Source organism: Gymnoscopelus microlampas (assembly GCF_963454915.1).
Source record: "Gymnoscopelus microlampas genome assembly, chromosome: 18".
Lineage (NCBI taxonomy): Eukaryota > Metazoa > Chordata > Actinopteri > Myctophiformes > Myctophidae > Gymnoscopelus > Gymnoscopelus microlampas.
The window spans coordinates 43,712,234-43,730,923 of record NC_139955.1 but is presented as its reverse complement, the minus strand read 5'-3'; the positions used below and the strand labels follow the sequence as shown (position 1 = coordinate 43,730,923).

The window sequence follows — 18,690 nt, the reverse complement described above, 5'->3', positions numbered from 1 at the left end:
CCAATGAATGGTCTGACAAATCGCGGGGTAGACGGTAGCTCGCCTACTTCGCCCATTCAATGGTCTGATAAAACGTGATAATCTCCCATTCAATGCATTGATAGCATTCGAAGCCGGTGATCTATTCCGTTTCTATCTTCAATCTATTCCGTTTCTCTCTTGCCCCAGGTACGATTCCAGGCCAGGTCAGCAAATGTGTCGATGAAATTTGTCCCTGAGCAAGACTCTTAACCCCTAATTGCTCACAGGCCCTCATTGGAAACAAGACCGCAAGGACTTTCATGAACTGACCTGTTAAAGGAGTTATCATTTCTCTTTCTCTCTCCTGGCCCCGTATTATCGCTGCTTGCAGCTATATTTTGGAATTGGAATCCTGAAAAGTAACATTTTTATTTCATTTCAAATGCATTTAGTTATACTTATGTTAACTGTATGAACTTAAATACAAATACATTGGACATAAAGACAATAGAATTTTACTACTAGTCATTAAGCTACCATAATATAGACTGAAGTAATTAAAGCAGGTCATGTTTGCATGTTTGGAATTGTGACAGCTGAAATCAATAATATATCAGTATTCCCATATTATACCGCATACTGTATCGTCTGTCGGGTGGAAACCTCATTATGTTCAAAACTGTTACTTTTCAGGATTCAAATTCAAAAGTAGCAGATCTACAAGCTCAAAACACGGCGCAAAGCTCCACGTTTCGAGCTTGTGGACCTGCTACTTTTGATGTGCTTTTGTGTGACGCTGTAGAGTGATCAAGTAGGCCGTTAGGACGTTGACGATAGGAGGTTTCTGCCCGACGACAGCGATATGATGCAAATCATGTTGGATTAATCAGACTGGTACCATGGTTTCAAAATGTTGTCCTCGTGTCAAGAGCTCCCCCTGGTTTATGTATGAAATAGAGTTACAACAGCATAGAATTTACCCTTCAGTCTTGTTGCTAAATACTAATCATAATAGTGGTGAATGACTGACACATCACTGGTTTCTGTACTGTACATGCTGAGACAACAGTGGGCTGAGAGAACGCACAAACGCACGCACACACACACACACACACACACCGATTAGGGAAACTAGACAATGTACGACTACTACTTGTAGATTGGCTATTTTTAAACCTTTTTGAATTGCTTATTATACACCCCCCCCCCCCCCCCCCCCCAAAGTGATGTGATCTCTGGCGACGGTCACGGGCCTCTCAGGTTGGTGGGGGCCACTGGTCCCTTTAGTCTATGCTGCCACCTCTCTCTCCAGCTCACACACAATGGACCTGGATGGGAGGGAGCAGCAAACAACAACATTAGTGGTGCAACGGCTAATCAAACTAATCCCTTAATCGATTATTTATTTATATATATATATATATATATATATATATATATATATATAAAAGATGCTTGATTTTAACAAAGATAAATACCACTTAAAAGATAATAGCTAAACATAGATCTGCTATTTTCACTTGTAAAAACATAAAATAATAATTGTTCATTAATCGCAATCGAGGCAAAGGTTGGAAATAATCGTGACATTGACTTGAAGTCATATTCAGTGGTGTAAAGTAACTAAATACATTTACTCAAGTACTGTACTCAAGTACAATTTTGAGGAACTTTTACTTTACTGGAGTATTTCCAATTGTCTATACTTTTACTTCTACTCCACTACATCTAAGAGGCAAATATTGTACTTTTACTCCACTACAATTATTTGAAAACTTTAGTTACTAGTTACTTTGGAGATATACATTACAAGTCAGACGCGCGAACGCGGGAAGCGAACGCAAAAAAAATAAAATAATAATAAATAAAAAATATTTTAAAAAAAGAAACCAAAAAAAAAAATATACCCAAAAAATCTGCTTTAAAAGGAGCATCTTAGAAAAATACAAATTCACAAAAAAAATATTTTGAATGTTTTTGAACAATTCAACAAAGTGTTTGAAGTGCCTGTTTCACCCACTTCCGGGGGACGGAGCCAAAATCCGAGGCCTAAGCATTGGTTCGTAGACCCCCACTTGGGGGGGGGGGGGGTAGAAAAAGTTTGGGAGCGATTCGGGCACTTTTCATTTAACATGGGGTTTCAATGGGGAGTTTTTAGGAGCCTTCTCCGGGGCGTGGCTTCCGGGGGAAGGGGCGGGCTTAAACAAAACCTTGACAGGTGTGTTAAGTTTTCAAAGACCTTTCATTTGATGTATGGTACGTCTAAATTGGACATGTACTTGGCTGCACACAGGCAGTGCACACATACTGCACACACACAGAAGCGCACACAGAAGCGCACACACACAACCCGAGCACGGTCTCATAGTAGACTCCACTTGCGCGGAGGCGCGCCTTCTTCCGCTGCGTTCGCAATTACATTATAAAACATACATTAACCACTTTGGCCTTATTTTATATTATACCCAGGCTATTTGAAAATAGACGATTTACAAGCTTGTAGATCTGCTATTTTCAAACATTTTAGTACTGCTACCTGAGTACATCTTGATACCAATACTTGTTTTGCACTTATACTCAAGTACATTTTGAATTCCGGACTTTTACTTGTAACAGAGTACTTCTACATTGCAGTATTGATACTTTTGCTTAAAGGTATTGTAGGGAACATTAAGCCTAAATTTAAAAAAGATATATACATACATATTTTGGATTTTTTCCCCTCTATCAGCCACTATGTAATGATGCTGAGGTGTTTTCCTGCATTGAAACACAGTCCTCCTTCTGAAATCCGTATTTTCCCTAATGTTTATGTGTTCTATGTTTATGTCTGGGCCGTAAATTAACGCACGCACGTGCGCGTCCGTGTCCGTATGAACGTTTTACTTTCGGTTTTAAAACGCTCTCAAACTTCGTTTTTGAGGCACAGAATTTACTTTTAAGATAGCGTGTGGATAGAATTTAGTTGTTTAACTTCATATATGTGGTCAATTTATCATGAAAGAGCCTATTTAAAAATAAAAATTCAGAGAACCAGCAGGGCGGGAATTTCCACATATTGTATCCCAATAAAGCAACCTGTTTCGGGCAAGGTCCCTTCAAAAGTACCTCTACTCTATGGAAGTCCCTCCTGCGTCACCCCCTGGTGGTCGGGGAAAAGTACTGCTGGAGTGCCGGTGTTTATTTAGCTCTGAACTCGCCGTCTATCCCTTTAAGTAAAACATTTGAGTACCTTTCCCACCACTGCTTACCTCTGCTCTTGCGTCAGGTCAAAGTCTGTCAGCGCCCGCTGGGCCAGTGTGGGCGTCGCCGGGAGACCAAAGGAGGCGGAGAACTGCACCAGCTCCACCGCCCTCTGGTTGGCGCCCTCGCTGCCACACACCGACAGAAACTCCTGCAGCATGTCATCACTACAGAAGAAGAACGAGACAGGAAGTCAGGCAGTACAGTCCACAGGGACGTGCACAGATAGACTCTAGGTGGTGCTAGAGCACCTGCCCTTTGCCCTCTTGACCAGAAGTGCCCTTTTGAAAAAAATAAAGTTTACAGCAGGGGTCTTCAACAGGGGGTCCGGGACCCCTAGGGGGTCCTCAGAGTTACTACAGGGGGTCCGCCAAATCTTTATGTGATATGATTTTTCTTTTTACCATAACCACTCGAAACCTAGCATCCCTTTTCTGAGGAGAACTTTAGCCAAAAATAGCAGATCTACAAGCCCACAACGCCTCGCAGTTGTGGGCTTGTAGATCGGCTATTTTCGGCAAAGAGGTATAGGTGTAGAGGGAAAAAAGAGCAGACCAAGTAAACAAAAAAAAGTATAATCTTAAACACAATTTTATACAATATAGGGGGTCCCTGCTTCATCTCTCTCTCAGCTAGGGGGTCCTTGGCCTGAAAACGTTGAAGACCCCTGGTTTACAGTATGTAGCCCATGGTGACATCGATCAATTCTGGATTAAAAGCTTCTAATATATTAACAATTCCCCAAAATGTGCGTTGCAATTTTCTTCTATAAATCTCACACTACTAAGGCAGCCGGCGGTTCCGCGCGCCGCGCAAAGTGCCCTTTTTTTTACTTGAGCACCTGCCCCTCAAAATGTCTGTGTACGCCACTGGACGCCTTTTTAGGAGACAGGAAGCAGGTTGGAGTCTTTTGATTCCAATGGGAGAGTTAACGTGAACACAGCTTCTGAACCACATTCCTTGGCTCCACGGTTACTGAACTAAATATTGGACCCGATCGTCACAAGACACACAATATGTACAACATTTTCATACTAATGGCTTTTTTTAGAGACACAAATTAGGAGAAAATCTACTCTGTTATCGACCTTTCTCTATCCCAGCAACACAGCTCTCGCGAGATTTGGGAAGATTTCTGAAGTGTCCATCTGCAGTCTACCAAAAGAATAGTGGATGGCATATTGTTTAATACCAGTTAAGGGTATGATTTTTTGTTGACATGAATTAAAAACCCAAGTCAATCATTACCTGTGGCTGTGACCTTTAACACATCGAGTGCCGTAAACGGTCCGGACCGTTTTTGAGGATCCAAACGAGAAGTGCCGAAAACGGTCCGGACCGTTATTGACCCAATTCTATTTTTATACGAGGGGCCCACGTGGGGCGCTAAAACGAAACTTTGACATCACCCAAGGAGTTTCTGAGAAGAAGAGGCTGGATGTGGCTCCCTGTCAAAAATCCTTCCAGTCGGCGTTTTCAATGTTATCTCCTTGACTAAAAGCTTAATATCTCCATTTCTTTTTAACGTGGTGGAAACGAGCCGTTTTTCGATCGGCGATCACGCTGCAATGGAGGATCGCGTTACAAATATTATTGTTCCAGGCGTTAGTCGGGACCCTCCGCCGTCTCGCACGCACGCTCTGTTTACATGCACTTCCGCGTCGGGGTTTCTACAGCACGAAACTTATAACACAAGTGGATGGAAGAAATGCAGGCACTGAACGTATAATATTTTAATAAACCTCTGGCACCCAATGTGTTAAAACACACACAAAAAAAGGTATTTTATAAAGCAGAATTGATGACACTGTTTCCACTTCTGAGTGGTTGAATTTAAAGAGGAAACGTACGAGACGGACAAGACATAGAGGGCTCTGTCTGGTCCTTATATTATAGTGTATTATTATATTAGATGTTAACACTATGCTCTGTCCGCATAAAATATGTTCTAAAAATCACACCCTGTGTGAAGAGAGTGGTGCCTTTGATGAGCCCCGTATTGATGTTGTCATCAATGTTTGTTTATTGGACATACACCCGGACACACGGACACACAGACAAAGTCAGATATAGGAGTGGTTGGCACCACTCAAAAACTGATAAACTAGATTCTATATGTGAATATAGTACGTGAAATCATTATGGACATATTCAAAATTAAACAAAATGTGTGTTCCAATGCTCTATCATTTTCCATTATTACAGGAACTGTCTTGGTTGATGGTGTATGATTTGGGAATCATGATATTTTGCTAGACATTCATGCTAAAACACTAGTGGTAAAATATATACCTTATAAATAAAAGGCCCTGTTAACACATCCGCTGCCAGGGACGCAGATCTGCGTCCTAATAGATAAAACCGTGGGCTGCCAGAGTAATCTAGGACGCAGATCTGCGTCCTAATGTTTAATTCAGTTAATAGACGATCACGCTGTTTTATTTACATTCCGAGATCATTTTCGCTTCCGAGTCACTTCCGCTTCACCCAGAAGCAATTTCAGCGATTTCCGTTTCCGGTTTTAGCTTGAAAAATGCGCTAATGCGGCTAAAATACGTTTTTTCACACGGTATAAAATACAAACGGATAGCTCCACTTCTATTTTCTTTGGTCCGTGTGACGATCAGTCATCGTCGTCGTGTATCACATCGTTTTTAGGCCGATCAGAGATTGTCGAAGACGTCACATCCGGTTTATGTTGTTTTGACTGTTTGAGTCTGGAGGGGGGGGGGGTCTGCGAGTCATCGAGGGTGTCATTTTGCTGCTCTCTGGTGGTCGATCCTCGTATGTGTTCAAAACCATGGCCTGAGAAACTTAAATGCATTTAAATAACAAAATAACAAAAAAAACACGCAAATCGCTGGCAAGGGGGTGAGTCCATTATGAAGAAACTCTGGCAGTCAATGTGTTAAAATATTGATACTTTTGCAAAGTCAGCCAATCACATTACAGCTAGTGTCATCACCACTAACTGTAATGTGATTGGCTGACTTTGCAAATTCAGGACTGTGATTGGCTAGCGAAACACATGACACATACCAGTTAAGGGTATGATTTTTGAATAGCAGTATGGACTATGTACATATATTATAACATGTATATATTATAATGTGTATTTATATATATAATATATACACATGTATATAATATATATATAATATATAATATAATATATATATATGTATTATATAATATATATAATATGTATTATATTATAAATGTACACATATTTGAATAACAGTATGGACTAGATACCCCATGAATAGCAGTATGGACTTAAAAAAAAGTCATTTATCCTTTTTTTTAAGTGAGTCATGTTGTGATGACCACACACCGCCCACTTCACACTGGGTGTGATTTTTTATTTAATTAGAATTGTGAAAAGTAAAATATTAATTTAATTTCAAATGCATTTAGTTATTCAATACGCCAGTTGCCCATGTATGCTTCTAGGTCTTAATGGGTTAACTAATTCAGCTGGGGATCCCCTGGAACCCCCTCAAGGATCCCTGGGGGTACATGAGGGGGGAGTCAGGAAAAAAAGATCAAAAGGAAATGCATGTACTGTTCATACTCACGTGGGAACTCTGTTCTCAGTCTTGAAGCGCTTTAGCATCTCCCTGTGGAGAAACCAACACAGATCAGGGGGGTGCAACAGTTCATTGAACTAATCAACTTTAATCGAATCATGATAAAAAAAAAATAATAATTAAATAAAATAGTGACGCGACGCATTGTGACACGTTGTATCGTTTATCACAATCGTTTGTTTGGACACCTAAATGTTAGAGGAGTAGATCAACCAAAAAAAGACTTGTTTTCTATCAATTACACACCCTATGAAGCATTGAATGGGGTGCGTAATTGATAGGGGTTTTTGTCGCATTCCTATAAGCCAGGGGTCTTCAACCTTTTCAGGCCAAGGACCCCTAGCTGAGAGAGAGATGAAGCAGGGACCCCCTACTCTATATTGTATAATATTGTGTTTCAATTTAAAGTTTTTTTATTTATTTAGTCTGCTATTTTTGCCCTCTACACCAGGGGTTCCCAAACTGTGGTGCGTGCACCCCTTGTGGTGCGCGAGCGCCCACCAGGGGGTGCGTGACCTGCCATCTAGGCAAACCAACCTAATTGGTTTGCCTAGATGACGCCCCGGGGGGTGCGTCATCTAGGTCAGGATGTAATAAGGGGTGCACAGCTAAATAAGTTTGGGAACCGCTGCTCTACACCTATAGCCTCTTTGCCAAAAATAGCCGATCTACAAGCTCTCAACGCCTCGCAGCGCGAGGCGTTGAGAGCTTGTAGATCGGCTATTTTTGGCTAATGTTCCCCTCAGAAAAGGAATTTTAGGGCTCAAGTGGTTAATGTAAAAAAAACTAAATTCCTATCACACAAAGATTTGGCGGACCCCCTATAGTAGCTCTGAGGACCCCCTAGGGGTCCCGGACCCCCTGTTGAAGACCCCTGCTATAAGCCAATAATTTGATTACCGGCGGAAAGATGCTAATGTATCCGATAGGACATTGGTTCTCAAAATGGGGTCCGGGGACCCCCAGGGGTACTTGAGGGAGTTCCAGGGGGTCCCCAGCTAAATGATGGATAGAAACCAAATGGACCCTTATGGGTCTGTAACAAATGGAACCAAATGGACCCATTCCATTTGGACACTCTCAAGAGTTAAATTAACATTGATTTTACTATATGAATTGGGGTCCCAGAGATAGAAATGCCATTAAATGGGGGTCCATAGCCTAATGCATGTCAAACTGGGGGTCATTGAAATTAAAATGGTTGAGAATCACTGCAAGAGAGCCGTAAAAATCTTCTCTTATGGGGGTCCCTGGCTTATCTTTTCAAATGGGGGTCCGCGGGCTAATAAGTGTCAATTTGGGGGTCCTTGACATGAAAAAGTTTGAGAACCACTGCGGTAGGAGACTCAAAGGAGACTCTTTGAGTCTCCTACCGGTGAGACCGTCGGTCATCAAATTATTGGCTTAGGAATGCGACAAAAAAACTAAAAGATTCCCATGAACTCAATGCTTCATGGGGTGTGTATCTGATAGAAAATACGTTTTTTGGGGGGTCAATGAATGAATGTCTTTATTGCAGACTCAAGGTCCATATATGCATACAAATACACACTACAACAATGAACATGAATTAAAAACAGTCCTTTACACAATAAATTGGGACAGTTATAAATACAAGCAGTTAAGCTCACATAGAAAGCTAGATACCTCATTGGCCTCTGCAGTTCATTGGAGCGACTGGTATCTCAATACAAGGCTCTTCCGCAGGGCTGTTTGACTACTGGCCAATCACATCGCGTTGACTACTGGCCAATCACAGCGCGTCTAACTGACTAGTTGCTGCGCGGCTGCCTCTTAAAGAAAAGACCCGCCCCACCTGCCTCTGATTGGCCTTACCGAACGCCCCCCCTTCTGTGACGCACACGGACGTTTCCAGCTTGCCCTGCTGAAGCGGAAGGAAGTGGAAGCACGGCCGAGATACGCACGCCTCAGAGCCGAAGGAGGCGTCTACCTTTATATGTCTATGGTTAACCCATTGAGACCTGAAGCCAATTCTACATGTCTCCTAAACCTCAATAGTTTTCTGAAAAACGTATGTTTCTATATCAGTGGTGCTCAATCTTTTTCATGTCAAGGACCCCCAAAATGATATGTTTTTGGCCACGGACCCCCATCAAAATATCTTGTTCCAGGGACCCCCAGAAGCAAAGATTTGAGTTAAAAATGTTCGCTTTATATAGCCTATATTCAAAGATTTGCACACATTTTCACGATTTTTCAAAAATAGCAGATCTACAAGCTCATAGCACGGCACTCGGTGCCGTGCTATGAGCTTGTATATGTGCTATTTTTGAATAGCCCAAAGTGTAAAATAATACTTTTTAGCTCAAATCTAAAAATGACACAGTTCCAGGTCTTAATGGGGTAAGCCAATGTCTCTCCTAAGACTAGAGGAGTACCTGGTGCAACTCTTCACAGGGTCATTTACAGTATATTGACAATGATGCTATTCTCAGACTCATCCAAACGGCACATGAACCTGTGCATTAGATTCCTAAGAACAGCTTGGAGAGTATTGACTCTTGCAGCCACAAACATTTCACTCGCGCTGCTCCATCTATTCTAGGCCTTTTGAGTAGAATTCTCATTGCATCGTTATATGCAACTTGAAGTTTCTGAAAACTGTTAACTACTCCTTTAAGTAAAAAATGTCATGATGACGGGCGTGTTCCTCACCAGGCCTGCTGGGTCCTGGTGGCTCGTAGCAGCAGGACGGTGGCGTGGGACAGAGAAGAGTTGCTCCACTCCAGCCTGCTCCTGTCCCCCTCGTACGCACTCCTTATGTCCAGAGCACAGGCTGCAAAGGACTGCTGCACCTACACACACACACACACACACACACACACACACACACACCCCAGTGTTAACCCATTAAGACCGGGAACGCATCCGTGTGTCATTTTTAGATTTCTTTGGCTATTCAAAAAATAGCATAACTACAAGCTCATAGCGTGGCACCGAGCGCAGCGCTATGAGCTTGTAGATCTGCTATTTTTGAAAAATCGCGAAAATGTGTGCAAATCTTTGAATATAGATATTTTCAAAGCGAACATTTGTAACTCAAATCTTTGCTTCTGGGGGGGGGGGGTCCCTGGAACAAAATATTTGACAACAAGTAGGCAAGGCAAAGAGGAAGGGTAGTGTTTCTTGAAGAGGTGGGTAGATCAGTGTTTTGGGCACCAGCCTACTCGGGAACGATGCATACCCCAGCCAGTTACACAACACCCGTTGGCAGAGTACCCATTGTACCCGTCTGTCTGTCTGTCTGTCTGTCTGTCTGTGTCAACATTCATGGCTTCCCTTCTCACCTCGGGACTGTGTTTTTCTCTGGCCATCAGAGCCAGCAGTTCCTCCACCAATTCTGACCTGTTGTCATGACCAAGGGCCCTGATATCTGAGAAAACACACCGGAAGAAAAAAATGAACTACCAATTACTGCCATTGTGTGTGTGAGTGTGAGTGTGAGTGTGAGTGTGAGTGTGAGTGTGAGAGTGAGAGAAGAGAGAAGAGAGAAGGATTTGGAAAAAACAGAGCCTGAATGCTAGCCTGGTAAACCCTCCCTCCAGAAATCTCATTTCCATTTGATTTCTGGAGTGAGTCTGGCCTGAACACCCATTCTGCAATATTGGCTGTGTACGCCAAACTGACGAGCCTATCAGCGTCGTCGCACATCGTTCTGTGATTGACAGCGACAGTTGGCCAATCAGGTGGCGAGTTCGAGTGAGCCCGAATGAAGCCGAGTGCAGCCTGAGTGCAGCCGACAAAAGACGAACGGCAGCCATTGTTGTTGTCCGAGTGCCTTCACTTCTTACTTTCGTTTTTAAAACGGTCTCAAACTTATTTTTTGAGGCATGGAATTTACTATTAAGATATGGTTTGGATAGAATTTAGTTGTTTAACTTCATATATGTGGTCAATTAATCATGACAGAGCCTATTTAAAAATATAAGTTTAGAGAACCGGCAGGGGCGGGCAGTGACACGCATGTATCCCAATAAGGCAACCTATTTTGGGCATGGCCGTCTCAAAAGTCCCGTTGCGTCACATAGTCTGGAGGTGGTAAAAATGAACTGCTGATTGGCTGAAGGGGAAAAAGGATCATTGGCTGAAGGGGTTGTCAGTCAACGGTATTACTCCCGCCCAACTCCAGCCCACAGCCAATATTGCAGAATGGGCGATCAGGCCAGACTCACTCCTGAAATCAAATGGAAATGAGATTTCCGGAGGGAGGGTTTACCAGGCTACCTGAATGCAGGCAGGTGCAACAGCAACAAAATACTGACATAAGTATTATACTCTTAAGTGTATGATGTTACCTTTCCATACGGTGGGCAGAAGGTCCAGGCGACCGTCCGTGTCCACTGCCTGGAGCAGGTCCCTCATGCCCTGAGGGCTCGGGTAGTAGCGCTGCACAAAAAGAGACATTTAGGCCAGTGGTTCTAAAACGTTTTTTTTAGTGCCAATGACCCCCCAAATTGATATGTATTTGGCCGCGGATTTGACGCTATGAGCTTGTAGATCTGCTATTTTCAAACATTTTAGTACTTTTGGTACTTTAAGTACATTTTGATGCCAATACTTTTGTACTTTTACTCAAGTAACATTTTGAATTCAGGACTTTTACTTGTAGCACAGTACTTCTACATTGTAGTATTGATACTTTTACTTAAGTAAAACATTTGAGTACTTTTACCACCACTGGGTGTATATGTTACAGGGAAATTGGCATTCCAGGGAAATTGAAAAAGGAGCGCTTGTTTTTACCACCCACCCAGGCAATTCTGTATAACCAACACTAGAGGGCAATGAATGCACACACGCACACATGTGTGTCGTCGTGGATACTTAGTAACCCATAAAAAGATCTATTCTCCCCCTATCGGGTTACAACTCGGACGGCGCTGATTCAACTAGCAGACCTTCGGCCGGTCGGCACGGGCACTCGCGCCTGGAGGCGCTCGGGCGCGTCTCCTCGGCCTCAAGCTCTGCTGAGTCACCACGCCTCCGTCATGGACAATAACTATTATCACGTGTTCGTGTGAACGCGTGTTCAGCGTTCCCCTATAGCGTAGCTTCCTGGTTGCTATGTGGGGGGGGACAACAAAAGCCAGGTCGGCCTCGCGCCTCCTCCTCGCACGGCCTAGTATCAAAGCCCCGCTTCGCGCCTCCTCCTCGCGCCGCCTCGTATCAAAGAAAAAAAAAAAAAACCCTGTCTCGAAAAGGCCCGCCTCGTGCCCGAAGCCCCGCGTCTAAAAGCGAGCGCTCCTCTTTCAATTTCCCTGGAATGCCAATTTCCCTGTGACATATATATATATATATATGCCCTGGGTCGGATACCAAGGAACCCTCGGGCAAGGCAGGAAAGTGTACTGACCGAGGGGACGTGTTGCCGGTACCACTTCAACACCACGTCTATGTGCTCCATCATGCACAGCAGGCTGAAGAAACGGCCGCTGCAGACAGAGAGAGACACACACACACACACACACATGAGCAGTGTTGCCAGATTCTGTAAGAGAAACAAGCAACCCGGTCTAGGAAAACCAGCCCAAAAGAAGCGACTATGAGCACTTTAACACATACATCAGCTATTTGAAAATAGCAGATCTACAAGCTCACAACGTGTCGCGATGCGACGCGTTGTGAGCTTGTAGATCGGCTATTTTCAAATAAAATCTCCCCTAAAAAGGCGTCCACCTACGTCACGCAGATACGGGAAATAAACCGGAGACTGTGAGTCTTGCTATATTTCCGTCTTGGTTTATACTTACTAGTAAAGACTCTGTTGGTAGGAGTCTCCCAGAAGCCTCCAGTTCTCACCTACTTCCATCAGGCTGTGCAGTCTGTAGGCCTGCTCCGTGTCTTTAGTGTCTAGACACTGGCATTAAAAACACACTCAGTTCAACAGATTCGTTTAACCCATTAAGACCTGAGGCGATTCTTAAAAATGGTTTTCTAAATCCTAAAAGTTTTTTTATTTTTTTTTTATTTTTTCAAATCAAGATTTTCAAAAAGATATTCAAAAATAGAAGATATTAAAAAATAGCAGATCTACAAGCTCATAGCGCGGCACCGAGTGCCGCGCTATGAGCTTGTAGATCTGCTATTTTTGAATAGCCAAAGAAATCTAAAGTGACACAGATGGCGTTCCAGGTCTTAAAGAAAGTTTGACAATCCCCCCCAAAAAATCTAAGTTTTTCAGGCCAAGGACCCCCTAGCCAAGAGAGAGATGAATCAGGGACCCCCTCTATATTGTATGAAATTGTGCCCCCCCCCCCATCCACAAGTTTCCTAGGGCGTTGGGCGCATCACTTCCTGTCGATTTGATCCCCGATACCTATATGAAAATCGACAGCAAGTGACGCCCACAGCGCCCAAGGGAACTTGTGGATACACTACACCTATGCCTCTTTGCCAAGATAGCAGATCTACATGCTCACAGCGCTTTGCAGTGCGAGGCGTTGTGAGCTTGTAGATCTGCTATTTTTGGCTAAAGTTCTCCTCAGAAAAGGGATGCTAGGGTTCAAGTGGTTAATGTAAAAAAATATATAATCATATCACACAGATATCACACGCCCTGTAGTAACTCGGAGGACCCCCTGTTGAAGACCCCCTGTTGTAGACAGTGGCTATTAATTCAGAGGGAAACAGACTTACTATTCTCATGGCGTTGGAGAAGAAGTTGACTGGAGAGACGATGCAGAAAGACAGCAAAAGAGAACGAGATCAATAATATGACAGACTTTCTTCCCCAACTGACCATTCCATTTTGATGCAGTGTTGATTTTGACAACAATTTTTAATTTAGTTTTCGTCCTAGTCTTTTGCTACTTGCTAAATGTTCTTAGTTACTTTACACCACTGAGTAATACACATGCGCACACACACACACACACGGGCACACGGGCACAAATTACCGTCATCAGGGTCCTGGCATGTGAAGCTCTTTCCTGCCACCTCCAGCATGGTCTCTTGCAGTATGTCAGTGGTGTGGCTGTGGGCCGGGGTGGCTGCAGTGGACAGAGGTCAAAAGCAGTGGTGTAAAAAAATACTCACATTTTCTACTTAACACATCGGGTGTCGAACACGGTCTGAACCGTGTGTTTACATAGTAGCGCTTCCGCTGCTTCGGTGCCGAACACGGTCTGAACCGTGAGTTTAGTCTTTTTGTTTTTTTTGTTTTTCTCCGCGCGGGCGGGGCTAGAGCAGCTCTGGGAGCACCCATTGTAATCCTGCGAAGGAAGTGCCAGATCGCTCACCGGAAACAATTTTTTTTCCCCCCCATCCGCTTCCTGTCTATTTCCTACTTTGAAACGCCTATATCTCCGAATCTGTTTCCTGTGGGGAAAACCGGTCATGCGCGATCCCCCCCCCGTTGTAACTCGCCAGGGTAATGTTATGGTTCCAGCCTGTAGCCAGGCTCATGGCACAGCATGAATCGATGCTTTTTTTTGCGTGGATTTGCTTGTAACGCACGCGGAAGCTTTAAACAGCAAAGCGCAGTCAATGGGGAGAATGCTGGCACCCACGGTAAGTTGTTATGAAAAAATGCTGGCACCCGATGTGTTAAGTAAAAGTATCAATACTGCAATATAGAAGTACTCTGTTACAAGTAAAAGTCCAGAATTAAAAAATTACTTGAGTAAAAGTACAAAAGTATTAGTATAAAAATGTACTTAAAGTACCAAAAGTAAAAGTACTAAAATGTTTGAAAATAGCAGATCTACAAGCTCACAACGCGTCGTATCGCGACGCGTTGTGAGCTTGTAGATCGGCTATTTTCAAATAGCCTAGGTATAAAATAGGGCTAAAGTAGTTCATGTATGTTTCATAATATCATAATTAAATCTGAAAAGTAACTAAAGTTTTCAAATAATTGTAGTGGAGTAAAAGTACAATATTTGCCTCTGAGATGTAGTGGAGTAGAAGTAAAAGTACAGAAAATTGGAAATACTCCAGTAAAGTAAAAATTCCTCAAAATTGTACTTAAGTACAGTACTTGAGTAAATGTACTTAGTTACTTTACACCACTCAAAAGTTCAAAAGGTCATTGACGTATGTCAGTGGTGCGTGATTTGGGACAAGACCAGTGCTTTGGGCAAACCACGCCCCCGACGGTCTCCATTCGTTGGCTGTTTCCTGTTGCTGTCAAAATACGCTTGTCTGTTATATAGGTTATAATAATTGCTTCTCTGCTGGCTATATCCAAAGAGTTTATAAATAGATGGAGACGGCGGTGTTGTGCATCTGCATCTGTTTTGTTGTGAAAATACGCTAGCCTGACTCTGTTATAGTCTCTCCCTCTCCCTCCCTCCCGATTTGAAACAACGTAGATCTACGTCCTTGGCACTCAATGCGTTAAATCGCTAAGCAATTATTTGCGCGACAATGAATGGTCAAGTGAAATGTCACAATGGTTTACCTCCTCTGTAGAAGATGGCCAGGATATGGTCAAACGATGCCAGGCAGGGTGCTGGGCCGAGAAACAAACACACAAACAAACAAACACATCTATTTGCACTGGTTCTTTTTCAAATCAAATGCTTTGCTGTATTGACATTTAGAACATTTAGGGTTGCTTTTATTTTTTTTTACCCCCTTTTCGCCCCAATTTAGTTGCTATGCCAATTAATTCCTGCCCCACACACAATTCTGTGAGTTGTCACTGGAGATGTCAGATAATATTCCCAAAATTGTACTTAAGAACAGCACTTGAGTAAATGTACTTAGTTACTTTACACCACTGTCCGACCGATATTAACATGAAGATTTAAAATCGGAATATATTGGTATCGGCTTTTATTTATTAGTTCAACTGCTGTCGGCTATTTTGAACGGAGAATGCTTACACGATTGATTGATTGATTGATAGATTTTTCTTGATTTAAAATACAACATTGGGCCTGTTACCTTACATTTGGAAAGCCTTGTTGCATTTATGAATGCATCCAGTGGGGCATAAAATGTGCTAATTCCACAACCGGTGATATTTTCTGATGGTGTTGCCTGCGACATTAGCAGGGACGTGCACAGATAGACTCTAGGTGGTGCTAGAGTACCTGCCCTTTGCCCTCTTGACCAGAAGTGCCCTTTTTTTTCCAGTTTACAGCAGGGGTCTTCAACAGGGGGTCCTCAGAGTTACTACAGGGGGTCCGTCAAATCTTTATGTGATATGATTTTTCTTTTTACCATAACCACTCGAAACCTAGCATCCCTTTTCTGAGGAGAACTTTAGCCAAAAATAGCAGATCTACAAGCCCACAACGCCTCGTGCTGCGAGGCGTTGTGGGCTTGTAGATCGGCTATTTTTGGCAAAGAGGTATAGGTGTAGAGGGAAAAAAGAGCAGACCAAGTCAACAAAAAAAAGTGTAATTTCCCTCAAAATGTCTGTGCACGCCACTGCAGTGGGGCATAAAATGTGCCACGACCGGTGATATTTTGTGATGGTGTTGCCTGCGACATTAGTCATGGTGAGTGTGTGTGTGTGTGTGTGTGTGTGTGTGTGCGTGAGTGTATACCAACCTATCCCCATTGCCTTCATCTCACTGAGTGTGTGAAGGCTCATGGCTTTGGCTAGAGAGCCACAGCGCCTCAGAGATTTCAGAATGGTGTTGAAAGTCAGCAGGTTGGGCTGAATTTTGTGCTCCTTCATCTGGTTCAACAGCTCCTACAGTACACGCACACACGCATGCACACACACACACACACACGCACACACACACACACACACACACACACACACACACACACACACACACACACACACACACACACACACACACACGCACACGCACACACAAATGTAAACTATTTATTTCAAAAGGGCAATCATCTCACCTGCAGAACAAAATTAACTCATCAGTGCCACATGACATCTAAAACGTCATTAAAAAAATCGCCATTGTTAAGCCCTGAGCGCCACGTGACGTTTTTTTTTTATTTTAACTTTTTTTCTTCTTACTGAAAAAGGCTGTATCTCGGCTCCTAAGCACTTTTTTTTTTACAATGATTTTTTGGCTCTGGCACTGGGACAACAACACAACCAGAAATAAGTCAGGCACTGAATGAGTTAACATAAAAGTGAAATCCCCCCCATTATTGTATTTAACCCATTTTGGGCGGGAACCCCTATCTATAAACTATACCTTTCAGAACGGGAACCCTTTTTTGGGGTTCTTGTTGCTATGTACAGTACATGGCAACATAGTACATTTGTTGTAAAAAATGTTTCCTGAAAACTTAGGTCAGGATTGAGAAGGCGTTTTTAGAATCAGCCTCAGGTCTAAATGGGTTAAGTTTTGTTGTGATCTTGTGGTTCTCAAGATCACTCAAAGACAAAATGAATGCACATCTGAGCCAAATTGCTCGTGCAAACTTTTTTTGCTGTCTTTTTGCAGCCTTTTTCAAGTTTCAAGTTTGGAACTTGAAAAAGGCTGCAAGGTGCAACATTGTTAATTCTTTTTGCTGCTGCTGTGAATAAAGATTGGATCATTTTAAAGTGAGTTGTGAGACCCCTTCTTGTTTTTCATGGTTCTCAAGATCACATCTTTATAACTGCAAACCGTTGCACTACCTGAGCGATGTTTGAGAATAAATTCCAAACCATATATATATAATGCTACATTCAGTGGCGTGCACAGACATTTAGAGGGACAGGTGCTCAAGTAAATTAAACTTTTTTTTGTTTACTTGGTCTGCTCTTTTTTCCCTCTACACCTATACCTCTTTGCCAAAAATAGCCGATCTACAAGCCCAGATCTGCTATTTTTGGCTAAAGTTCTCCTCAGAAAAGGGATGCTAGGTTTCGAGTGGTTATGGTAAAAAAGAAAAATCATATCACATAAAGATTTGGCGGACCCCCTGTAGTAACTCTGAGGACCCCCTGTAGTAACTCTGAGGACCCCCTGTTGAAGACCCCTGCTGTAAACTGAAAAAAAAAAACTTTTTCAAAAGGGCACTTCTGGTCAAGAGGGCAAAGGGCAGGTGCTCTAGCAGCACCTAGAGTCTATCTGTGCACGTCCCTGTCTACATTGATTCTCCAGAATAGTAAAATTAATAGACATACATTAAAGTTTTACTGGAGTAAAAGTACAATAGTAGTGGCATAAAAATATACTAAAGTACCAAAAGTAAAAGTACTAACAACGCGTTGTGAGCTTGTAGATCTGCCATTTTCAAATAGCCTATGTATAAAATAGGGCTGAAGTGGTTGATGTATGTTTTATAATATAATAATTTATATCTGCAAAGTAACAAGTAACTAAAGTTTTCAAATAATTGTGGTGGAGTAAAAGTACAATATTTGCCTCTGAGATGTAGTGGAGTAGAAGCAAAAGCGTTGGAAATTGGAAACACTCCAGTAAAGTAAAAAATACCTCAACATTGTACTTGAGTACAGTACTTGAGTAAATGTACTTAGTTACTTTACACCGCTGTAAATCAGGCTTACGGTAATGAGGTCCCATCTCTCGTTGTATTTCTCTCTGACCAATGGAGCAGCTCCGATCAGTGCGTTGAAAAGATGAATATCACCTGGAGAGGAGAGGAGTGACATGAGTCAGTTAGATCAGTGGTTTTCAACCTTTTTTCATAGCCTGGTAAAGCCTCCCTCCGGAAATCTCATTTCCACTTGATTTCAGGAGTGAGTCTGGCATGAAGGCTTGTATGGGCATTTATAGCGCATTACCAAATAACCGAGCCTATCAGCGTCGTCGCTCATCGTTCTGTGATTGACAGCGACAGTTGGCCAATCAGGTGGCGAGTTCGAGTGAGCCCGAATGAAGCCGAGTGCAGCCTGAGTGCAGCCGACAAAAGACGAACGGCAGCCATTGTTGTTTGTGCGCGTGCCTTCACTTCTTACCTTCGGTTTTAAAACAGTCTCAAACTTCTTTTTTGA

The 18,690-nt window shown here is 42.8% G+C and overlaps 1 protein-coding gene across 1 annotated transcript in view; it reads right to left on the bottom strand.

Moving 5' to 3' along the window:
- Positions 1–255: 255 nt before the first annotated feature.
- The window catches only part of LOC311034076 (small ribosomal subunit protein mS39-like), a gene marked incomplete at its 5' end in the record, with an annotated part of 33,643 nt that continues 15,208 nt past the window's right edge, over positions 256–18,690 (bottom strand). The window contains 13 exons of the mRNA XM_084041819.1: positions 256–1,289; positions 3,213–3,371; positions 6,783–6,824; positions 9,471–9,610; positions 10,103–10,188; positions 11,111–11,201; positions 12,169–12,247; positions 12,566–12,672; positions 13,452–13,480; positions 13,712–13,804; positions 15,217–15,267; positions 16,317–16,461; positions 18,244–18,326. Coding sequence (XP_083897945.1) covers positions 1,250–1,289; positions 3,213–3,371; positions 6,783–6,824; positions 9,471–9,610; positions 10,103–10,188; positions 11,111–11,201; positions 12,169–12,247; positions 12,566–12,672; positions 13,452–13,480; positions 13,712–13,804; positions 15,217–15,267; positions 16,317–16,461; positions 18,244–18,326 — 1,145 coding nt within the window. The 3' untranslated portion in view covers positions 256–1,249. The remainder of the gene's footprint in view (positions 1,290–3,212; positions 3,372–6,782; positions 6,825–9,470; positions 9,611–10,102; positions 10,189–11,110; positions 11,202–12,168; positions 12,248–12,565; positions 12,673–13,451; positions 13,481–13,711; positions 13,805–15,216; positions 15,268–16,316; positions 16,462–18,243; positions 18,327–18,690) is intronic.